The 26116-nt window shown below is 36.9% G+C and overlaps 1 protein-coding gene across 4 annotated transcripts in view; it reads right to left on the minus strand.

Moving 5' to 3' along the window:
* CPED1 (cadherin like and PC-esterase domain containing 1) overlaps window positions 1–26116 on the minus strand; it is a 251594-nt gene that overhangs the window by 100957 nt on the left and 124521 nt on the right. For all 4 annotated transcript variants that reach the window (XM_033098799.1, XM_033098798.1, XM_033098801.1 and 1 more), the window contains 4 exons: window positions 23999–24069; window positions 21780–21830; window positions 17469–17655; window positions 15657–15825 (listed from right to left, as the gene is read on the minus strand). In XM_033098799.1, coding sequence (XP_032954690.1) covers window positions 15657–15825; window positions 17469–17655; window positions 21780–21830; window positions 23999–24069 — 478 coding nt within the window. The remainder of the gene's footprint in view (window positions 1–15656; window positions 15826–17468; window positions 17656–21779; window positions 21831–23998; window positions 24070–26116) is intronic.

Raw genomic sequence — 26116 nt, forward strand, 5'->3', positions numbered from 1 at the left:
GCCATTTATGAAAAGTCTCATTTTCATTCTAAGGGTTTAGGCTTAGTCACTAAAACTTTAATTTCATATTGGACCCAAAGCTTTCCTCATGGGAGGTTGGATTTGTAGCTCCTACAGTTTAGGATGGATTTAATGCTATGATGGTACTTACGACTCCTGGTCCCTAGTATATAGTCATGTCCTCTACTTATTCAAGCAAACACTGATCTAAGTGTTGCTGTGAAGGCATTTTGCAGATGTAATAAGGTCCCAGATCTCCTTAAATTGAGGAGATTACAGCTATGTTTAGCAATGAGAGGCAGAGAAGACGGAGAGACACAAACCCTAACAGGGATTCCAGGTGTGAACGGTTCTCCATTGCTGGCTGAGGACATGGAGGGAACCACAAGGTAAGGGATGCAGGCAGAACCGCTGGAGCTGAGAGCAGCCCTTGGCTAACAGGTTCCAAGGAAATGGAATGTCAGTTCCACAACTGCAAGGAACTGACTTCTACAACAATTGAAAGGAACTTGGGGGCCGATTCTTCCCCAGCGCCTCCAGCCAAGAATTCAACCTGACCAACATCTTGATTTCACCTTTCAGCTCCTGAGCAAAGAACCCAGTCACACTGTCCCTGGATTTCTCAGCTACTAAGCTGTGAACTAGTAAATGGATGTTGTCTTAAGCCATTGTTACACAGCAATAGAAAACTAGGAAGAGAAGGTTAGAGGCAGTCAATGAGATCTGTACTCTCATAGGTTTCCTAAACTCGCCCCTCTTGATCTGAGTCAGGAGGAAGGAGAGGGGAGAAGAAAGCCCCTTTGTCATGGTCACAAGCACTGTTGACCTAGTTCACTGTCCAAGTTCATGATGGAGGTTGCCTCCAACAGGCCCTGATAACTGAAGCAGATGGCTGGAGCAAATAGTCTCAGCCAGCTTTCCCAGCGGATCCTGATTTACAGGCTCAGGTACCTTTTGTCTCCCATGCGGGGTCCCTGATAAGCTTGCACACCTTAGTTTCTTCTCCCTTCTACAGCTTCACCTCCGGGAGCTACGGCCTGGAACAGGTATATCTCCAGGTTCTGAGATATTCCTACAGGTACAGATATATATGTAGGTCCTTGCCCCTTCTCAGCCCCATAAACTTCACCAGTTGCCGGATCTCAAAAAGCTCTTTCTCCTTCCAGGAGTACAAGGCCATTTCCAGCCCTGTAACCAGGCAGACATCCAACCGGGTAAACAAGCACCTTCTTCTCCTTCTTGAAGTCACCTCCAAACTTTACAGGTGATCACCTCAGAGAGGAGAAATCACAGCCCCCTTTCTCTCCCCCTGCTGGGAGGGACGGGAAGCAGGTAGCCTTCCTTCATGAGCAACGCAGTTCCCAAAGGTCACATCTTCTGTCTCTCAGTCCCCTCATCTCTCTCTTGCTGCTGAGCACATGAAAGTCTGAAGCTAGGAAGGAGGCCTTCTTTTAACTGAGACATGAAGAAGTTAGAAACTTTGCATCATTTGATAACCCTCAGGGACCAGAAAGATGGCAACACTATTCTCTTACAAAGGTAATGATGCATTTTCACATTTTTGAAAGGATGTATTCATAGAACCTCGAGCACAACTTTAAAAACAATAGAAAATATATGTAATTTTGTCCGTAGCTTGGAAGCATCACTCAATTTTATAAATATTAATTAAGAATTTTCAAAGGGGATCCAATATATGGTGATGGAAGGAGAACTGACTCTGGGTGGTGAACACACAATGGGATTTATAGATGATGTAATACAGAATTGTACACCTGAAATCTATGTAACTTTACTAACAATTGTCACCCCAATAAACGTTAATTTAAAAAAAAAAGAGTTTTCTAGGCATTATGCTAAGTGGGATGATCAAAGACCTCAGATCTGGCCTGGAGAAAGTTTGTGTGAGTGTGTGCACACATCCATGCACATGTGTGTATGTCCAAGTAAGAGAGAGGGAGACAAAGAGAGAAAATGAGAAAGAGAGGGAGAGAGGGAGCAGAGAGGCAGAGTGTAAGCTCCGGAAACATTCTTAGCCAAGTGTCGTGTTAGCATAAAGGTACCCGCAGCAATGTCATCATCTTGGACAATATCGTGCTAAAGGGGAGAAGAATCCACAGGATTGGAATGAGGTTGTGAGTGTTTCTTCTGGTAAAAACATAGAAGTAGGTTCATTAAAAAATTACCTTTAAACTAAACATTAATACTTAAACATGTGTATGTCCTCAAATTCTTCCTTGGCCTAATGAATCCATGTACTCTTGCTTGCTTTGTTTTTTTTTTTTTTTTTTTTTTTTCTGTAAAAGCAAAATGAAACAAACCAAGTACAAACAAACAAACACAGACTTTTGGTCAAGTCAGAGGTCCTCTTTGATCTCCCCAAGGGAGGATTTTTATCCAAAGGTGACCACCACTCTCCACCACAGGTCCTTAGGGCAGTTTTGAAAACTCTGAGTTGTACAAATCAGAAGGGTGGATTCCATACATATTTTGTACTCTTTTTTCTTTTTTTTGAATGTGAAATTTAAAATTTATACCATCTTTATTATAGCAGATAAAAAGTGAAATCTTTATTCTGTGGGTCTGCAAAAGCAACTTTTGAAGTCGGATGTATCTATCAACATACTTATTAGAGGCATTTTTTCCCCTACAGTTTTGGAGAGAGTCTGAAAACCAATGCCAGGATGGTTTAGATATTCATAATTGTTTACACATGTTTCAGTAACAAAATATATTTTGGGGGGGTTGGTGCTTTACTTTTAGGATTTAGGACAGCTGGAAATTATTATCGTTATGGGTAAAAGTGTTCTAACTGGATAATGGTGTTAAAAAGAATACAATATCCCAGAATGCTTCCTTCTAACATGGAACACATTATTTTATTAAGTTGAGTTATTTAAATAGGAATTGGTTATTTAAATAGGGATTGGCTGGTCAGTTATACATGAAGGTGTCTAAGGAAATAGGTTCTCAGAAGATGCATCAAATAGAAAGTGGCTGTGATTTATTATTATTAATATTGTTATATAAAAAAAACCTTAGTAATCCTTTTAAGAGCTAGATAGTTAATAGTACACATATAGCAGCGACAGGTTCTAATTAAATATTTAGAAATGGGACAGTGTGTCCTATCATGGTATCGTGTATCCAATACCTTGGAGATGTATAAAAATTCTTTTCATATTTGTCGATCCAGAAAAAAAGAAATTGATCGGATTGTTTTGTAAAGCACTCTGTGTCTCCCGGAACCTGGAGTGTTTCTTCTAAGGAGCTAGACTATGTTAAGAGCCAAGAGGAAGCAGGGTTCAAAAGAAATTCATCTAATATTTGTGCCCTGGTTATGAAAGGAGGTGAGAGGCTATGAATCAACGGCATGTGGCCAGTTGGCAGGGAGGGTGCTGGCCAGGCGAGGCGTTCCTGTGATCACAGATGGACTTAGTGTGAGAAAGAGGATGCCAGGGAGTCCCAGGCAGCGCAGGCTATTTTCGGGACTTGACACAAATCATTATTTTGTCATTCGGTGCCAGTATTGACACAGACAAATGTACTTGGTGATTGGCTATTGAAGATGTGTAGACGACTAACTTAAGTCTCATCATTTGAGACATCACTGAAGGAGGAGTTTTTGAAAATAATGATTTATAACTACCTCTAAGTATAACGCCTTCCTTTAATCAAAAAAATGTTTTTATAGCTTTTATATTTTGTTATATCAATTGGATGGCATGAAGTCTTAAGAGATAAGGGTATGGGATAGCAGAGTACATATTCTAAAGAAGAAATAGGGTCCTCTTTTTAGCCCAGGAGAGTAGTCAGGAAATTTGCAATCCATCATTTATTTTATAAATTTACAAATAACAGTTTTGCATTAGACATTTTCTTAAGGACACAGAGCCAGCTTGAGGAACTCAGGAAACATATCTATGTCTGGATGCCAATAGCCCTTCTACGTACGGCACAACTGCGAACTACCAGAAGGGTCTATAACCAGCCTGTTATAGGTTCTCTTCCTTACTCTGTGACATACTGGCAATGAACCTGGGTAAATTATTAAGGATGGACCTTGACAAAGTATTGAGGCTCACTCATATGAAGGGTGAGGGGTTGGACATCCAAGATAACCCCAACCCTGAAGCTAAGTGTGACCTGGGATTTCAAGGTTCACAAACGGCTTGAAAATGATCACAACTGCTGCCCACTATTGCTCAGTTATAGCTAGAGACATGCCCAACCATCAGAGCCTCCTCTACTAGCATCTTCCCCATTGACCACTGGAGCCCTTCCTCCACACATAATTCTTGCAGGGCTAATTGATATACTTGCCCTTTCCCTCAGGACATCTCCCATATAAATAATATTATGTGTTAAGAGAGATTTTCCACGGTTTAATTGAGATATAATTGACAAAGAGGATTTCTGAAGGTCTCCTGTAAGCTAACTTCACTTGAAAACTTTCTTCTATAGAAAAAAAAAAATTGACTGCAAGTTCCAAACAACTTACAACTTAGTTCAGCAATGTAGTTTTGGAGTGCAGTGGAGTAGCTAAATGCATAGCTTGTAAGTAGCAGAGCTCTGGGACCAGGTTTCCTGGGTTCAAACATGGGCTCCGCTACTATAAGCTATGTGACCTTGAGCAAGTTCTTTGTACCTCTATTTCTCCATCTGTGAAATGGGAATCATCAAAGTACTTCATGTTCTGTTTTGTTTTGAGAGTTGAGTTAATGAACATAAAGCAATTAGAATAGGACCTAGCACACAATAAATGCTGAGAAAATGTTAGCTACAACGCATTTTAAGTATTCTCAAATGTGGCAAGTGTCTAATCTGTGAAGATGCATTAGCATTTGGGAAAAATCTAAAAGTCATTTGGAACAAATTCTGATTTTAACAAAGTAGGGGAGAGTTTCGCAGTTTTGGTTGAAACTATGATGTGAATATATACAACGAGATGTTTATTATCAGGTATGAATGTTTAATTGTCTTTCAAAGGGATGACTTTCAAAATGATAATTCCTCTTTTTAGAGATTACACACACTAAAAAATTAAATACATTATGGCTACACTTTGTGCCCGATGACACACGGCACTGTCATTGTCCTTCGCTGTTCATTTCTAAAAATGGCACAGGGAACACTGATCTCCTTCCCTTTAATGGAATCCACAGATAATACTATATCTGTGAAGGATGCTCCTGTGTTTGGCAAAAATAAAACCTCTCATCTTTTTGTTAAATAGTGCTTTAATTTTCAGTCTCTCAGTTGAGACTGCTAATAAGATGACATACAAAATTGTGCAACTATCAACATTAAAACACATTTCAGGGCAAATTTCACACAATTCTGGATTTTTTGTTTTATCACATTCACTACAAAATTTATAGTGTAATTTAGCATGAGTGGTTTGTTCTCCAAAGCTCTTCACATTTTTACATCTTATTAAATCTAAACTTAAGTAGAAGCCATTTAAAAATCTTCATTTTAGTAGACCTCAGTTTGAAAAAAAAAAAATCTGTTTTAAACTTTCCTTACGTCAGCCCAAAGACATATTTTATTTATCTATTTACATTTTGCATACATGTATATTAAGCTCTTTCTGTGCCCAAGCATTATTTTAAGCTCTTTCTTCACAATATTAGCTCAGTTTTTTCTTAAAACCACCCTGTAGGGTCGGTACTATTGTATCCTATTCTGACAGATGAGAAACTTGCCCAAGGTCTCCAACAGTAAGCAGTGAACTACAGCTGAAATCCAGACAGCACAAATAATATTTTATCAACATATTTAAGAGAGGTTGTTGCACTTAAAGAAACTTCTTCCCTTTCTACTATTTCTTGGCTCTTTGAAATCTGGGCCTCTTAACTTTATCAGCAATTTAATTTTAAAGTAACCCATCAGGTTAAGAATCCCACATGCAATATTTATTTTCCAGATCATAAGGTCTGGAAAGATCATCCTCAATCAAGCAAGAGGAGTGGGGGATTAGAGGAGGTAAAAACTTAGGAAACTCAGTGGAAGTCTGCACTGCATTGCTGAATAATGAGATCCCAAAGAAATGGAGGGCCACTGGGGTGGGGAGGCCCGATCTGCTTTGAAGAGTGAGGTCATGCTCAATGTTTTAAACTCATTAGTCTTGCCTAAAAAAGGGATGTGGGTAAAAAGGAAAAAAAAAAAAGACAAATTAGCAGTATTTTCAAAAGAAATTAAATATGTCAGGCAGTAAAGTGTCCTAATTCTGCCTTCAGGGAACATATGTCAAACCAGCTCGTAGTTCTACAATGGGTGAAACCATCTGCAATGAATACCCCACCCCTCAGTCCTGTTCCTACAGCACACGCCTTTCAGGGAAATGGTACAGTTGGTCAAATGCATGTGGAAATTTTCTCAGCATTACCTAATTGAGACATTAGGCCAACCTTTCTTTGAACAAAAACCAATTTGTTAGAGCTTGCTGAAAGAAAGCACATCAATGTCTTTGACTAATGAGGGCAATATAAATAGTCCAAATGACATATTATCAAATTTCCCTGGGATTGCAGAACCACCATTGCCTACAACTCATAACCACTTTCTGAGCCTTTGAGAAGAAAGCAATGGCTAGGTAGCTCCTCACAGATGTCTATTTCTAAGGAAACATTAGATTTGGTGGCATTTTGCTTTGAGAACTATAATAATTGCTGATTCCCTGTGCTAATATAAATCATTGAAAGACCACACATATTCCCACAATGTTATATTGTTATATAGACACTGATTTCTTTATCATTAAAACTATAAATGAAATAATACATGTGAACACTTAGTGCAGTTGCTAGGACAAAGTAGGTGCTCAATAAATTGAATTAGAATCGTGTATATTTATGCCAGAAATGAAACTGACCTTACTATATTTGTTGCTGCTATTCTGATTCAAATTGTGAGATACCAGGCAGAATAGGAATTTTTTACCTAGGGTTTTTCATAACTCTGAAATTTTATGCGGCACTAGGTGTGATTATACATTATTTCTTGAGTCAAAGGGTCAAAACTTTCACCAGATATTCAAAGGGGTACACTGCTTCCTCCAAAATGTTAAGAACCACTGGCCCAGGGGAATCATGTGCTTTAACTTACACAGAGCCAAACTCTGTTGTTTGATGAAGCCCAAAATGTCTTTTTAAAAATAAGACTCGTGCTGGTACAGCCGTTTTGGAAGGCAGTGTGGAGGTTCCTCAAAAAATTACGAATAGAATTGCCATATGACCCAGCAATCCCTCTCCTGGGTATCTACCTAAAAAATCTGAAAACATTTATACATAAAGACACGTGTGCTCCAATGTTCATTGCAGCATTGTTTACGGTGGCCAAGACATGGAAACAACCAAAATGTCCTTCGATAGATGAATGGATACAGAAGTTGAGGTACATATACACAATGGAATACTATTTAGCGGTAAGAAAAGATGGTATAGGAACATTTGTGACAACATGGATGGATCTTGAGAGTATAATGCTAAGCGAAATAAGTCAGACATAAAAAGCAGAGAACCATATGATTTCACTGATATGTGGTATATAAACCAAAAACAACAAAAGAACAAGACAAACAAATGAGAAACAAAAACTCCTAGACACAGACAATAGTTTAGTGGTTACCAGAGAGTTAGGGGGGAGGGGGTGGGAAATGAGGGTAAAGGGGGATCAAATGTATGGTGATGGAAGGAGAACTGACTCTGGGTGGTGAACACACAGTGGGATTTATAGATGATGTAATACAGAATTGTACACCTGAAACCTATGTAATTTTACTAACAATTGTCACCCCAATAAATTAAAAAAAAAAATAAGACTCGGTTTGGTAGTGGGAGCAGGACTTATAAAAATGCCTAACCTAGCACCCAAGACCTCTCCCCTCTCTCACCACTCTCTTTGCTATCTTGGTATGTACAGTAGTTGTTAGAGTTAGTTCGGACTTGAGAAATGAGGAATAAAATGGAGAAAGAGAGATAAAAGATCTAGGGGCCCCTTGGAGCCCACAAAGAAGTGGATATTAGGATTTGGCATTATCAATTCCTAATATCCACTTATCAAATCCACGTTATCAAATCCTGATATCAAATACTTTTATCCACTTCTCTTTGAGCCGTCACCTCCTTCCAAGTTTCAAATATTACAGCTGAAATCTGGTTACCCTATCAGGAATATTTTATTTAAAAATGTCTCATGCTTCCTTTCTATTTCCCTATCCAGCTCAGAAATCATAAGACTAATTTTTAGAATGCCAAAATATGAACTTCAAATGACAATGACAATGAACGTATATAGCACAAGGTCCGGGTGGGGTGGGGTGGGGTGGACAGTGGGAGGGGGAAGTTGGGGAGAACTTCTCTGGGTGCTGGGGGAAGCTGGGAAGATGCCACTCTCTTCCTCATTGTGTCGGCGCTAGTGTGCTAACGGTAGTAACAGTTTGTTTCTTCTTGTACAGGAAGCAGATGTGACTTGAAGAAACATGGAGAACAGATGTGCTGAGCAAAAGTTTTTATTTGAATGGTAATTTATCTGACCATAAGTTACATAAACTCATGAGGTGAGTGTTTAACATAACTCTTTTCACCAACTCAGAAAGCTAATTTATATAGGCACTAAAATAGATCGTGAATTCAAGAACACGCCCCTCTCATCTTCGCCTGCTTTTGAAAGAAAACTGAATGCTAAACAAAAGTTCTGAAGCCTTCGATGCTTTGCAAATGCTTACTGGACACGAAGGAGGCCTCTGCATGCAGAATGTCTGAGTGTGCAAACAGCTCGTGGAAATAACACTTCACTCTCCTCGATGCCACGTGAGCTTTCGAAGCACCCTGGTAAAGGATTGCTTAGCCCTGCCCACAGAACTGGAAACACTTGCAACAGGCCAAGTGTTTATAAGTCAACAGCACTTAGCAAGACTGGAGAGAACGCCAACAGGGCAGGCCACCGATGATGAAATGGATGCCTCCGCGACAGACCCTTCAGCGTGAAGTACAAGATTGGGGACAACGTCTCTATTAGGCGCAGTGGGAACCGTCGCCACCGCACACAATACTTTCAGGGGCCCAGGAAAATGTTTGCATTTCCTTTCAAATTAGAAGGAAAAAAAATGAACTTCTCAGTAAAATAGTCTACATAATATTAACATATTCATCTTCCTAGCAAAACTGTTGTAAAATATAATTCGAAGTATTTTTGTCACAGACAAAGCCCAGAAAGGCAACAGTGTCCAGGGCCCATGCATGTTAGGAAGGCAGCTCTCTGGGACAGCCCAGGTCACTCACTCCCCTTTCCAACTGCTAACCAGTTCTTCATGTCCCTGTGCCTTTGGAATTCCAGCACCCTCAGTATTATTGGCTCCTACTTCTTTTGCTGTTCTCTTTCTTCCCCCTTCTTTGCCTTCTCTATACACCTACAGGCAAACAGAAGAGGCACATCGGACAAAAAATGTTTTCATGATGATGGTGACAATGATGCTAATTCAATATTGACTGAGCACCTGATCAGGCCGTAGGCTTGTGCTAAAACTTTACATTCGTGGTCTAATTGAATCCTTACTACAATTTCATGAGAAAGGTACTCTTACTAGTTCTATTCTCAAGAAAGGGAAACTGAGGCTTACTAGGGAGCTCAAAGACCTTGCATGAGCACACACGGCCAGTCAAGCCCGTTAGAGGCAGGGAGGGGACCACAACTCAGGCTTTGCTGACAGCAGCTGCGGGCATGATCCTGGGAGGCAGCCATGGCTTCTAACCACTAGGTTAGAAAAGTGACCTGGGGTACTTGGCTAAGACGCAAAATTTGCTCTGATAAAATAATTTCCACAGAGGAAACAGACTCATCCTCTTTACAGAGCAAAAGCAAATGAAAACATTGAGCATTTGTCTACAGCACAGACTCTACTGTTAAAAAATTAAATCGCATTCCTCTGGTATATTGAGGGAGGCAGAGTAACTATAAACCATTACAACGAGTATTTAATCAATATTACAACTTTGGACATGAAAAAAAGGTTTGTATTAAGCAATGATTGATAAATGCTGTTCTGTTCTTTTATTATGGATATTTGCTAAGATTTTAGGCAACTATTACTTGTGTTGTTTGGTAATAGTCGTCTGTGATGTTGGAAAAGTACCGAAAATAAATGGGAAAATTGTAAAACTTTTCCAAATGCAGTAACTGGAGTCATTCACGCATCATTTAATGACTTGGCATATATACCACTAATTAACTTTTTTTTTTTTTTAAAGAAAGCAGCATATGCTGGTTTTAAATGTGTAGCTAAAGGCTGGACAAGGCCTTTTTTCTAATGGTAGTTTTCTCTTGCCCGGGTATTTTCCCTTTATTAATAGCAATTTATTTTAAAATGAAAGCTGTTTCTAGCAAATGGATCCATGAAACATCGTCTCCCACGCTACTGTTATATGATCTTTCTCTAGATTTGATTTATGGCTTTATTCTGGCAACATTCTTGGGGCAAAATGTGTATGAGACCATAGATCATCTATAGAAGTCCACTTCTGTGGATGCTATATTGTTATCCACGTAAAAACCTTTTGATTCAAAAAGAGATATTAAAAGAAATATTTCCCCATATGTATGTTAATTTCCTTAAAACATAAATATATTTTATTAATTCCTAAGCGTGACATATTCCAGCCATAATAACAGTTTATTACTTTCTAAATCTTTCTTTCTAACAGCAAAACTTTATGCTATTTGTGGGTAAATCAAAATGAAGTAAAAGTCTATGTATGTTATATGACCTTTTAACGTTTCATTAGAAATCATGTTTTCCATAACTGAATGCATATTTCTGATTATAATAACTACATTAGACAGAAAAGATGGCAAATTAATAAGTAGAATAAAAGCATCAGAGTAGTATCACTGACTACAGAAATTATGAAAAATGCAAGGATGAAAAAAAGATATGATTCTTCAACACTTAACATTGAAGGATTACTTCTAAATAATTTATACCTTTAGTGAATCCACTAGAGATTTATTAGATTTCCTAATAGAAAGTAGAAGCGTAGGATCTCTCATTGGTCTCTGTCAGTGGTGCTCAGCTGTGGCTGATTTTGCCCTCAGAGGACATTTGGCAATGTCTGGAGCCATTTTGGGTTATCACCACTTGGAGAGGGGCGCACTACTGGAATCTAGGGGATAGTGGCCAAGGTTGATGCCAAACATCCTGCAACACACAGCATAGCTCCCCCAAAACAAAGAATTATCCATCCCCACTATCAATAGTGCCGAGGTTGAGAAACCTTGGTGCAAATCTGGTTGTTTTCTGTCAGTCATGTAATTTAGCCCGTTTCTTCTTCACTGATAATAACTAAACTAAGAGTTGCCTCAGTGGCAATATAATTAGAAAAAGATACTAAACTCGAATGGCTAATTATGGGTAAGCAGGTACTTAACAATGAGCATAAACATGATACAAAAAGTCTATTAACAAATTAATTAAATTATTATTCACCAAAAAGTCATAGTGACTGATTTTTTAATTGACTGGTATGCCTTATATATGCTTTCTCTTTACTGTTAGTCTTTTGGAGAAGGGTTGAAATGAATAATTGGTGTTCAGAAGGTGAGGGAATGGGGGAAGGAGAAATCAGGAGGCTTGATTAACCACTAATGAGATTCTCCTTTTTTTTTGGTTATTTAAAGGTAGATTGCCTTTTACGTTTATTTAAAATTTAATAATGGAGTCCATTAGGCCAAAACCTAATTTGAAACATAAGAAGATATTGTAATTTTCCCCCTTAACCAAGAAATGAAATATAATTAAAGTTTAATTCATTTCCTCTTAGGTTTTACACATATATGCTTTGGAGAGTCAAATAGAGCAGCTTATCATTTAATCTGCAATAGTTCAACTCTTGACTTCGGCCTTAAGAATATAATGAAGAAAGGCACTATGTTGACTGAAAAGAAAAAAGAAAGAACAATTTGTTAAGACCAAAAGTTTGTGTCATAATGTATATCTGTTTAGTTATAAACTCAATTTGAAAATTCTCAAATAGCTGAGAAGTAATAGGAGATAGGAAATTTTATCCTTCACTCTTCGTATTCTAAGCTTCATCATGATGTTAACTTGCAATGAAACCTAAAGATGTTAATGAAATTAAGCATAAAAGAGAAATAAGGGAAAGGTCTCTGGATTAGAATTTAAAGTGGAGCTTTAAATTCTGACTTTTCTCAGTTCCTAGGTAAGGGCATAAAGCAAACCACATTATTTACTCATTGTCTGTTTACTCATTTGACAGTTTCTGAAAGGAAGGCTAAAAAATGCTAGTGCTTTTTAAATACTGTTCCATGTTATATACTGCTGTGGGTCCACACATAAACTTTAAATTAAGACATGGAAATAATTCTTATAAACAACTAAAATACTTTCCTTCAATCATCTATAGGATACATCCCACAAAAAATTTTCTAATATTTTTCTTCATGTTATAGTAACAAATACCTAATATAATCTATTGTCTAAGGTAATTAATCGGTTTCTGATCAATATAATATTTGAGAAGGACGGCATGTCTTGGAAGATAATAAATACTTCCCCACTAACGTTTTTCTTATGTTATTCAGGTATAATTTATATCCAGATAATTTATGATAGCCAAATACATTTAAACGTATTTTATGTATAGTAAATCGCACAAATCTTAAGTGCATAGTTTATTACATATATATCAATATGCCAACTGCTTATACATGTATCCACCACCCATATTAACATATAGGACATTTGCCCAAAAGTTTGTTCATGCTCAGAGGTACCCACACCTTCTATGTAACCACTATTCCGATTTGTATCACCATAGATTAGTTTTGCCTGTTTTTAATCTTCATATAAATGTAATATAGTATGTCTTTTTACATCTGGCTTCTTTTTCTCATCATAATGTTTTGGAGATTCGTCCATGTTTGTGTGTATCAATAATCAATTTATTTAAAAATATCTCAATAGTATTATGTTAAGTTTGTTTCTCTCTTTTCTTATTGAGTTGTTTACAGCTTTTAGCTATTATCAAGACAACTTATATAAAGACTTCTTGTGCTTAAAAGAAATGAGCTATTAAACCATGAAAAGAAATGAATGAACCTTCAATGCATATTATTATGAAGTCAATCTGAGAAGGCTACATACTGTATGATACAACTACAGGAATTCTGGAAAAGGTAGAACTATGGAGTGGTTGTCAGGGGTTGGAGGGATGAACAGGAGGAGCACAGAGGCCTTTGGGTGGTGAAAACAGTCTGTACGATACCGTAATGACGGGTATGTGTCATTACACACTTGTCCAAACCCAGAATGTACAACAATAGTAGTGAACCCCAAGGAAAACTACGGAATTGGAGTGACTGTGATGTGTCAATGGTAGGTTCATCCTTGCTAAAAAATGTACCATTATTGGGAGTGCTGTTGATAATGGGGAAGGCTATGCCTGTGTGGGAGCAGGGAGTATATGATAAATCACTGGACCTCCCTCTCAATTTTATTGTAAACCTAAAACTGCTCTAAAAATACATTTTAAAAGAGAAAAAAAGTTTTCTTGGCTATGTCTTTTGAAAGACATATGACTTCATTTATCTTGAATATAGAAAGGAGGATATAATACTGAGGCTAATACTGCCAAAGTTTTCCAAAGTGATCAACTACTTTACACTCCGCCCAGCAGTACAGAAAGAAAAATCATTCCACATCCTCACCAACACTGGGTATTGTCAGTCCTTTCAATGTTGCCTATTGTGGTGGGTGGGCAGTGGTTTCTCATTATAGTTTCAATTTGCATTTCCCTGATGACTAATATGCTTTTTGGCTTTTGGCTTATCCTTTTCTTGTGAAGTAAGTGCCTTTCCATCTCCGCTTCTGACAACTTTTCTTCACTTTTTTTTTTTTTTAATGGATCACAGGGAGCTGCAAAGACTAGAAATATGTCAGATGGTACCAACAGACCACGGGCTTACCCAGTGGTCTGGCTGCCTGTCTCCATTGATGCTGGGTTTGTGTGAAGGGAGGCTTCTCCCCACTTGTCTTCTCAGAGTGGTTCTTCCGGACAGTGTACCAGGCCAATGTCACTTCCTGGAGGATGGTAGCACTTGTTTCCCTAGTTCACTATCATTGGACTCAAAAGGGTTACTACTCAAATAAAGCAAATTGAAAAGTGGATAACTGACAGTAACATACTTTTATTTTGTTTTAATTTTTTAATTAAATTTACTGGGGTGACAATGGTTAGTAGAATCATATAGGTTTCAAGTGTACATATCTATCATACGTAAAGTTTCTCCACAGGCTAGCCCAGTGTTTCCTCAACTGTGTTCCACAGCAGAATATTTAACAGCTATTGCATAAAAAGAATGCCGAATATGTTTGGGAATGCTGCACACTATATATTCTCCTTTTGAAGGCCTGTCATTAAAATTAGTGTAGGACAGGTTCAGAGAAGCCCTACAATAAAGAAACCTACTTAACACAATTTAACCCATTGCTGCATAAACTTATCTGACCATGGAACCATACTTTTTCACCTTTTTTTCCCTAAGTACACCTATTATTATCTTTCACAATAATGGCTCTGCCCTGCTTTAGACCAATCTTTAGACCAATGTGGAATTCTGTTTGAGTTGGTGGTACTTCATAAAATAGAAATATGTGTGTCCTTCAAAAATATAAATCTCAGCAATGGGTATCCTTACACAGTAGTATTAAACTCTGGGGAATAAATGAGATTGTGGTGGTGGTGGTAGAGAGGGAGACAGAAGCATATCTGGCCACTACATTTAAGAAAACCTGGTACACCATACCACTCACTGAGGTCCAGTCGGCTGTTATTCTCCTACTAATCTTCTTTGTTCACTGCTGCCCAGTAGTGTAGAAATCCCTGTGACACGATGCATTTGCAATTATATGTTCTGAGCAGATTACTATACACGATAATTAGTATATATGATAATTACTACTTCCCCAGAATTGCTTATAGTGAGAGTGTAAGTATGTAGTGAGGAAACGAAGAAGTTTTACACATAGACTCCTAGACAAGGAAAAAAACAGAGCAGAGAACCACCCAACATGACAAAGTCTCTGGGTTATATGCACCCACCTCCAAAATCAACAAGGCTACAAAACGGTATGTGCTGCTCACAAGAGAAACTACTGCCTTTGGGTATGAGATGTGAAACTAGAACAATATCTCCCCAAGCAAGTCTAATTTCATTCATCAGGTTCCCCTTCTGTAAAACAGTTCCATAAATTTTCCTCTCATTCTTTAAAGTAAATCTCACTGAACCTAGTTTAAAATTTCAAAAGTAGATCCAGGGTCACATCCAAGACACACAGTGCAATTTAAAAGGGAAATATAAAACCAAGTTCATAACTAAGTGTGAGCACTCATACATTTTTTCCAATCTCAACCACAATAAATCCACTGAACACAATAAGTGCAGGGAGGAGCTACCCCACTAAAAAGAAAACCACGCATAACAGGGTATGTTCGATACTCTTGCCCTTTTGAAATGAGACCATAGTTTGGATTTAAAAGCGTACATCTTTTTCCTAACAATTTTCATTTGGCATGATTCACCTGGCTTCCCGTCATTCCCACTTCAATCCAAACGCAAGTGTAAAATTCACCCACCTGCACAAAACCACATGCTGTGAAGTCTTCAAACAAGGGCAGACTTGGACGGTCTTCTCGATTGATGGTGAGTTTGTACGTGATCAGGGCCTCACCCTGGGCTGGAGATTCATCCACCACAAGCATTGAGATTTTATTCGTTCCTAAGCCCAGGGGGTAGTTGGCAAAGCTGGAGAGAGAAACATCAATTTAGCCCAAACAAATTCATACATCAATATAAAATGCCTACAGTTTGCATAAGGTCTGTACAATTTCACAAGAAACCTAAAATGTGAAAAAAATATTTTAACTTCTGTTATATAGTACTTTGGTATGCCAAAAGTCACCTTGCAGAGCAAGTCACGTCCCCTCTCTAGTACAAGGAAGGGAACTCATATTAGGTTGGTGCAAAAGTAACTGTGGTTTAAAAGGTTAAAAAATTGCAAAAACCACAATTACTTGTGCACCAACCTAATATTTATTAACCATCTTTCAGGGTCATATGTTATCTCATTTAATATTCACAACAACTCCATACAAAACTATATATAAAACCCTATATTTATATATATATGACATCAAAATGGGAAACAAATTGCCCGGAGTCACATGGTAGAATCAGTGTGGGGACCCAGGTGGGTCTCACTTGAATCCATTTGTTCTTTCTAGTAGACTCTTGGCTCCCAGGGATGACAAAAGCATTTCTTTCCCTACTGCACGGGAACATGACTATGTTCCTTACAATGGACACGGATGGAGTAGAGGCTCTATTTTCTGTTCAAAATTCCAAATGAGAGTTGATGACTCAAAAGAGTCAATAGAACAAAATCCCAGTGAGACTACAAAAGTTAGTGTTAGTAGGACCACAAATTGTGACCAACATGTTAATTAAGTAATCAAGCCCTGAATGTTCAAAAACTTGAGGAGTTGGGTTGAGCAGAAGAAGGCCACCGTTCAGAAGGGTTACTGTATTTTGCCACGTATAATGCAATCCTGTGTATAATGCACACCCACCATTTTGGCCCAAACTTTTAGGAAAAAAAATCTTTTGTCTTCATTTTTTAATTCAAATTTTTATTTGTTTACATTTAGATACTTGTTTTTTTGTATTATAAAGGAATTTTAGCATTTATTTTTTTAACATATTATGGCACAATAAATTTTATGTAACAAATAATTACAAAACACAAGAACAGATACAAGGTACAAGAAATTTTATGTACCAGTAACAAACTTATGATATTTACACATCATAGAAGGCCAAGAACTCTTCGTGGTTGCAAGCTCACTGTAAGTTCAGCAAAACCGATTATAGTATTCCAGGGTATTATTTTGCACATGGATATTGTTATTGATTTCTAGAGTCACACACTTTTAACTCACAAGCATAAATAAAAGAATTAAAAACATTTATATAGACACAGAACTAGGATTACCCATGTATAATGCACATCCTTATTTTTCCCTCACAAATTTGGGCAAAAAAGTGCACATTATACACGACAAAATATGGTTAACTCTTCAGCAATCTAAAAACATGAAGACAATAAACTAACTTTTCCCTTAATAAGTCCTCTTTAATATTTAATATCACAAGATACACTCTTGTTACAACACAGTTACCAACATTCGACACAGAGACTGCTAATAGATCAGTAAAGCGCTGATGTGTGCTTTTAAACCACATGACACCTAAAAAGCGGCAAGACCTCACACTCTGGCAATCTCTCCAACGCTCTTGTGCCTTGGCCCTTCTGAGCCACCTTCAGAAATTGCTCCAATTTCTGTCCCCCACAATGATGTCTGCTCTCAGCCCCTGCAGGGCCCGCATACCTTGGCCCTGACCGTTCTTGCAGGTGCACCTTGCACTGACACTTAGAAGTCTCCACTCCAATTGTCACTGTTACCACATCGAAGGGGACTTCAGAGTAATAATCTTTGATCTTCGGGTGAAATTCAGGCTTGAGTTCCAAGGGCGGATGTGTGAAGATCTGCTTGATATGACATTGTATGTCTTTATCTGTTATTAAAAAAATACAAAAACAATGACAAAGAAAAGACAACTGTTCAGAGTTGACTGGTGGCTTCAACTGGATTTTCTATTTGTCAAAGTTTGTAGAATTGAGAGCTGTTAGCTTCAGTTGGTGTTCTATACATCATATTTTTTGCTCAGCCCTTAAAAGTTTACAGGCATAGAAGGTGGGAAGATGTCTCTCCAGTGGATTGGTAACATTTGCACTTACTGCGTCAATCAAGCAATTGTGTCCATGGGATAATGACTCTGTAAGGTGGTGATAGAAGGGCACCAGCAGGGGATGAGGAACATTTCTTAACGGGAGCGTCATTTACTGCCATTGGATTGGTACGGTAGCTTAGGGGCAGAAGGGTAGAGCAAAGACTGGGAACTCCAGTATTATACCAACCACTCAGATACAAAAACACCTGAAGCCTCCTCTTACACCAGCCACTTCAACCTAAGAAAGCCCGCTGAAGCATAAGAAGGAAATGTTTTATTCTGCTCAGTCCTGTTATAGAACCTAGCGTATCACTTCATACCATGAATTCTAAGCCATTTTTAAGAATGTTGCCACTTGGCAGAAAAATTTTTACAAAAGTATCTCGGTAAGAAAAAGGAAAAATAGCTATATAGGCATATAGACCAGCAACTGCTAAATTATATTGTATTCATATTTGGAATAAACAAATTACTCAAAAGAAGCTTAGCAAATGTTTTCCAAAGAAATATTGACAGGTATTTTGTTCCATAAGTACTTTTCAGTAGATAACAAAGTTCTAGTAAAGATAAACAGGGAATTCTATAGAAATCAGTAAAAAGAAAGTATCGTTGCTTTGCCTTTAAATAAAATATTCAGTGATGTTTAACAACATAGCGACAAAAAGGATAACAAAATTTGCTGCAGAAACTTACACAACTGAACTTAAAGAAAATAGATTATCCTACCGACTGTTGTCTCTTCCTCTATTTTTATACAGTGATCACAGTACATTTCCTAAAATCAAACCCGATTTTATTTTTTTAATGGTTTCTCATCACCTCCAGAAACCAGTCAAAGTCCCTAACAAAGGAGACAAGATATTTCACAGTCTCTTCTTTGTCTTCCTGTCCAGTTGCCTCTCCCATTATGTCCTGGACTTTGTGCTTCAACAATACCCATTTTTTATTTCTTTGACAGCCATGGAGATGTACCACCGAATCCATGGCAATGGATACCACCAACTTTATGAATATTTTATTCTAGTTCTGGAAATTAGGTCTCAGTATAACTGCAAATAAAATTTTTAAAAACTGTATATTTCTGATACACATTCTATGGTTTTTCTTAGCCAGTAGAAGAAAAAACAAAACTTGGGTATAAAGAAAGAACAATAATAATACAATGGATATAGTATAAATTCACTGTAGGGGAAACTCAATTTAAAAAAATAAACAACCAGTAATTTGGTTGAATAAGTTAGTAAATTGAGTAAACTAGCTCATTGATTACTTTTACTTGTTACCAAAGATTTTATCTGGCTGATAGATGCAGGTAGATTGCATCTATAATTTCAATGGTCATACCAGCTCCTAAACTTTTTATAATAAATAAGGAAAAAATAAAAGAATGAGGATGAGATCGCGTTACTACATTTCATCTTCAAAAGGACCACAGTGTTTTACTCTAGTTAACCACTTATTTATAAAGTATGCATTTTTTTCGTCAAAGATTTTTTTTCCAGTATAGTCTATGTTTGAGACACTGAGATAGCACAGTAAAACCAGGTTATTGTTGGTCGTGAGAGCTGACTGAAGTGGAGATTGTGAATCCAACATAACACTTTAAACGAGCTGAAGTTCAGGGATATGAAAAGTGCTTTTGAGAGGACCATTTCCTCTCAAAAGGAAAAAAAGGAATTGAAATACTTGCGCTACACTTTTATGCCCAGAACCAGGAAAATCAATAACAAAGTGAAAGTTTTTTGTTTTCAAAATAGTAATCATAAGAAGCAGTACTTCAACTTAATAAGATATATAAGAAACAGTCCCTGAGAGTTCATTTCCCTGGAGTTTATGCTTCCACTTAATAGTGAAAGTTTCCAACGGGGTTCTCCCATTGCAACACTGCAACTCATCCCTACGTGAGATGAAACGTGGAATCATATTTTTAAGCAAGATTTTAGCAAGTGCTTGTTTTTGATTTCATCAGAAACTCCACCTCTGGCTTCAGAGCTGCATCTGAGACCCCTGCTGGAAAGCCGATATAGTCCTGACATCATCTTCATGTGAATCATCAGTGTCGCTGCCTACAAGCACCTGGTGTTTCTTTGGCATCCTTCCCGTCCCACTCCCAACTCGACTCCGGCCAGCTTACCTTAGATCTACAGAGAACCCGGCATGAGGTCTGATGGCAGCGGTCTGTTTAACCTACTTGGCAAGTATATGAGGGAAAGCTGTATGAAGATTTGGTTGCTTTTAATGTGTTTCTTTTAACTGGAGAATTTTATTGCCCTCTTGAGGGATAATCATAACTCATATTGAATAAGAGAATAGCCTAGACTCTAAAAGATAATCCCACCTGTTCTGATTCATCATTAAGTTATTTTAAAAATCTTATGCCATAAGAGTAGGAAGATTGATTATGAAGACAAAGGCCGGACTAGCTTTTAGGAACATAAAAACGTGAAGAAAGTTGTAGAACTTATCTCACATATTCACTTCCTCTACACCATGTTACCTGGGAACTGAAAAAAATGAGATCATCCCATCACATAGTCACTTCATTTTATAAATGAGAAAACTGAAGACCAAAGAGGTGGAGTGGCTTTCCTGATGCTGCATCAACCCAGAGCCGAACGTACCGTGGACTCTTGACAAATGTTCATTCTCATCTTACTCCTAGTTTTCCCACTACGCACTGAGCATCTGTCTCCTAAGACAACTCAGTAGCATGGATTTTTCTAGGAGTAGGATATTGAATGGTAAGTGCAGGGAGGGAACAGCGTAAATACTCTCTGTTATCTTTGCCTGATTAGCAATACCTTATTTAAAATGCCATTTTTCTTTAATTGGATGTACTTGTTGATTCTATTAAACCATGTTACTATGTAACCTCTCATTCTACCCTAAATTTAATGAGTGCTAAAACATAATGAATCATTTAAATTGTATTTTAGAAGATGCAAGCTAGATTTATTAAATTAGAAGACTTTTATTTACAATACATTAGACCTTTGTCCATAATTTTTTCAGCTTTAATGTTTTACGAGACTAGATTTTTTTATTTTTGAAAGGCTAAATTTTCTAAGTGCATGTTTTAACATCAATTATATATACACATATATACATATGTTTTAAAAGGTTTAAAAAAATTGTCAAAAAACAAACTTGCTAAGTAGAACTCTCATTTTTACACCATATTTTTTATAGGATATTAAGATAATTCATGAGCTTTGAGCAAAGAATCTGAAGACCCAGCTTTGTGACTCAGCTCAGGCATTTAATAGCCCTGTGATCTTGGAAAAGTGATTTAGACTCTCTAGAATGATCTCTTTGCAAGACAACTGAAATAATGCTGAGCCTACAGAGTGAAGAAAATTATTTAAAAATTTTAAAATCTATATAATACTTGAAATATAATATATATATTTTTTCTTGATTATACATAGGTAAAAAAAAATCATGAATTTTAAGAAGACATACTGAAAATTAGCTTAAAAGCTCTCAATTGCTATTAAAAAAATTAACTCAAGTACTATCCATTATATCAACACTCTGGTAGAAAAAGAAGTCACTGTAGGGTGGTGAGAATCCTACAAATCAATGGGTAAAGCAGAGGAGCCAAGCTTTTCCACTTGAGCAGCCTCCGAGGTAAAGCCTTAGCACCCGCAGGACCCCTCAAAATGAGTTTGGAAGTCACTGACCTCAAACAAACATAAACAACAAGCATTAACATTTCAGGTTCAAAAATAGAAAATTAAAAAATCTTCTTATGCAAACTGACTCATTCAGAAGCCTCATAACTTCTGAAAATTTACTGAAAATATATCAGTAGCTTCAGGATACACAACTATGATAAAATGATGATTTATTCTAAGCAGGGCTGAGCCTGTTAATAATGCTGCCAAAACACTTCCACTGGCACTCACCATCACTGCAGCGCACTTCTTTGGTTTCATTCACAGTTTGTGGAACCGCAACTGAAAAGGAAATGTAAATCTGAATTAAAAACTGTTAATCAAAATTAATAGAATGCATATTCGGTAGTCTCAAATACAGCATAATTTAGTAAAACATTGTATTAGAAATGCAAATTTGAATTAAAAACCATTGATCAAAATTAAAAGAATGCATATTCAGTAATCTCAAATACAGTGCAATTTAATAAAACATTTTATTATTTAACAAAACATTTTATTGTTTCACTTTATTACATCAGAAAGTACTTCTAAGTTAAACTGAAACCTACAGTAAAAACGAAAGAAATTATTTGGTTCAAGTCTCAAAAGAATGATTATTTCAAATAGGAAAATATTAAGGGAGAAAAATAAATGGTCTAAATGCCATTCATTGCCTGGAGGTGACCTCTCAAGATTCCGTCTATAATAGTTCTATAATCCAATGACTATAACGTCCCAAGTTATCAGAATTACAGAAATTCCATCCAGTTGGTTCAATTGATATTTACTCTAAGATTCTGAATTCAACCAAACATCTATCTAAAATACTCTTTCATAAATATTTATGGTACAATGGGTGAATAAAAGCACTCAGAGTACAGGAGTCATTCATTTTAAAGAGCAAAAAATGGTGGGAGAGAGAAAAGTCAGAATATCAGTTCATCATCAGTTCTTCACTGGACCCACTCGAATATTCTATTGAATCAGTGATTCTCAAGCTTTAGCACGCTTCAGAATCGTCTGAAGGGCTTGTTAAAATACAGGTTGCTGAGCCTCATATCCAGAGATTCTCTTTCAATAGATCTGAATTTTCCAAGTTTCTCAGGTGATACCACACACTAAGAACCACTGGATTGAATTAAACCTTGATTTGTAATAGGAAAACTTTGATTTTTTTTTAATTATAGACACAGTACTTTTTATTTTTTTCTTCGAATTAGAAATATTTTCTTACAACAAAAAGCTCAGATATTCTTTAGATTCTTTAGAAAGAAAAAATTAGAAAATCACATAAAATCCAAGAAAGAAAAAAATTAGAAGTTAGAGATAAGATTAAAATCATCATTAATTATCCTTGAGGTTCATGTTTCAAGCAGCCAATTGTTTCATTTAACAATAGATCCTAAACATCTTTCATATCACAGATATCCTTCTACAATATTAGAATGGCTTTATAGCATTTTATTGGATAACTATAAGCTCAATTTATTTATGCAATCCACTATTATTACAATAGCAGTGGTTTCTATTTTTTCATTTATTAATAATTTATATAATTGAGTTTTGTATACATTTTTAATTATTTCCTTACAATGAATACCTAGAAGTTAATTTTCTGGTATGTAAGAATAACTTTAAAGTTTTTCTTGTATTATATGTTGGTAAATGTCCCTTTAGGAAAGGTTGTTCTAGGCTGAAGATATTTTGTCACTAGAATTCCAAGGAAGGCAGCCTGGCTAGAGACTGCTGGCCCTCAGGAGATAATCCCACAAGATGGGGCGAACCTCAGCCTTGGTGAGGTCATAGAGAGTAGGTAAGATAGTGCACAGTTGAAGCCTGACCTTGTGGCGCTTTCAATTCCCCGGAGAGACATTAAGCATCATGAACTGAAGATTATGGATGGATTTGATGGAGGATAAAAATAGGGTGGTACTTCATATGTGGGTCTGACAAGGATGGAACCCAGAAGGCCACGGATTTAATGACAGAAACAAAGCTGGGCACTGACCTCTTAGGTAGGTTTGGTTTAATGTAATTGTTAACAGTGTGAGCTATCAGCTACTTCACATATAAGCTCCTTCACATAACTTCAAGCAAGTTACAGAATCTGTCTGTATCATCTGTCAAATAGGAGTAATAATCTCATTGATGATCAAAACGCTAATATGCATAAAGGGCTTAGAATAATGCTTGGCACTTGGTACACAATAAATGTTTGCTGTTATTATAAAAAAAAATAAAGGTTGTTCTAATTTATACATCCACTAACATCATCACAACACTTATTTCTCTATACTCTCCTCAACTTTATTAATTTTAAGAAGAAAAAGCTTTCCGAATTTGAAGGACGTAGCATTCCTTGTTTGATTTTCATTTTTGATTACTAATGAAGCTAAACAATTTTTATACATGTTTTCACTCACGCAATACTAATTTTCCTGTTGAATTAAGTGTAACGATCTTTTTACCTTTTTTATGTTCAGTTGCATCAAATGGCTCTTGTGGTTTTTCAATGTTCTCATCCTCTGCGAAAGAATTCCTGCAAATGCAATGCCAAACAACTCTGGATCAATGAAATAAACAAAATTCATGGAAATTACATCTAACACACTATCTTTTTTATGTGTGGGCACAGTTATTTTGATGAACACAAAGAAACACTTTCTGGATTTCATTCCTCAAAACTGGCAATCTTGCCTCAAGTGAGGTGGGTGGAAATCTCATCATCTCCAATCAGCAGAAGCACATTTGAAGAAAACCAGGGCAAAAAGCGACGCTGCAGTCCAAAAGTAATCAATTCTGATAGCCTGGGTCCAAGAGAAGTGCTTCAGGAACACACATTCTTATTGGAATCTGTTTGGCTAAAGTAACACAGTTTTGAAGCAAGAAGACTTGGAAACTCTGAGGCACAGACTGAGAAGAACATACGTACAATCTAAGAAATAGAAGTGTACCACACAGAAAGGCTTGCCAAGGCTTCTGGCCTTAAACTCTGATTAATTATAGTGAAATTGTAAGGGTTAGTTATAGCTGGATGTGTTTCCCTCATTTTTCTCTTGTATAACTAAAACTAAATGCTTGGCGAGTTTGCCCTTTCAATCCTGAAATCTCGTACCAAAATAATCTAAATTGCAGACAGAAAAATTGCTGGTCCTGATGATAGAGAACACTGGACAGGATGTGACTTGACTTTCCGGCACTGTGTTGTGCATCTCCATTTCTACTCCAGCAAAACAGAGATAACAATACTGGCCTAACTTCACAGGGATGATATAAGAATTTAATCTAATGCTCTATGCTTCATTATATTTTATAAATATTTATTGTCCCAGATATGTCTCAGATATGTGCTGGGTACTGTGGTAGAGAAGAGATGAATAAGCCATATGCAATTCCTTCAAAATATAAACATCAGATAGGAGATTAAGAAAAATCAAGGAATTAAAAATATTGCTAATGTCGGGAGGTGTGATAATTTTACTGCAGTTTTATTTTTGTCATACACACACACACACATACACACAAACAAAATGAAGTCATTAGTGGTAAAAAAATGATGTCCAGGACTTTCTTTAAAATACAGTTGACCCTTGAACAATGTATGTGTTAGGGGCACAGACCCCTGTGCGGTTAAAAATCCACATATGACTTTTAACACCCCAAAAACTTAACTACAGTCAGCCTTTCACATTTGAAGATTCAACCAACCACAAGTCGAAACCAGCATTTTCACTCTGTAGTTGGAAATCTGCCATTAGGAATCTGCTCTTGGGAATGTGAAAATACTGCTTTCAATCTGTAGAAAGTTGAATCTGCAGGTGGGAAATCCAAGTATACTAAGAGTGGGGTGTATTTATTGAAAAAAATCCACTGTAAGTGGACCCGTGCAGTTCAAACCACTGTTGTTCAAGGGTCAACTATACTTCCCTCCTCCCAAGGAATGAAGAAATATAGGGAGAGATATGTTTAACTGAAGTTGCACTGGGTGCCAAGCCAAATTAAAAAGAAAAAAAATCTTTGAATTCATAAGAAGCAAAAACTCTAAGTGAAACTCATAAAAGAACACTGAAATGCACATAAATTGAATTTTGGAAACATTACTATCATAATTGGAGGAGACGGTTTCTATGTCAAGGCATCCAGAGGTAATTTCTTATTTAATTTTGTAAACAAATTATGTTTTGAAAATGTGGGTTTTCATGGAAAGCAAAATACACTTGCAACTTTATTTCCAGGGAAGTGAAAGTTAGCAGAGAGTGCACAAACATTAATTTTAAGATTTTGTTCTGTTCAGATTTACACTATTCTGTTGGGAACCTCTGATTCCGAGCCTCGGGGCATAGACATAACAAACACCTTCTCTAACTGTTGCTTTTCTTACTTTGTCTCTCCTCACCTTGTTGCTACAGGCAGATAATCTTTATTTAAAAGGAAGGATGAAGTCATTAAACCTAACAAGTAGTGTAGGTATGTAAAGCTAGCTTCTTCTGTAGTAAAACAAACAAACAAACAGAAAACAAAAACCACAACTGGAGGGGACCATCGTGAAGGGCAGTGATGAATGACTACACGTGACCTCCCTGTCT

Source organism: Rhinolophus ferrumequinum, chromosome 26 (genome assembly GCF_004115265.2).
Source record: "Rhinolophus ferrumequinum isolate MPI-CBG mRhiFer1 chromosome 26, mRhiFer1_v1.p, whole genome shotgun sequence".
Lineage (NCBI taxonomy): Eukaryota > Metazoa > Chordata > Mammalia > Chiroptera > Rhinolophidae > Rhinolophus > Rhinolophus ferrumequinum.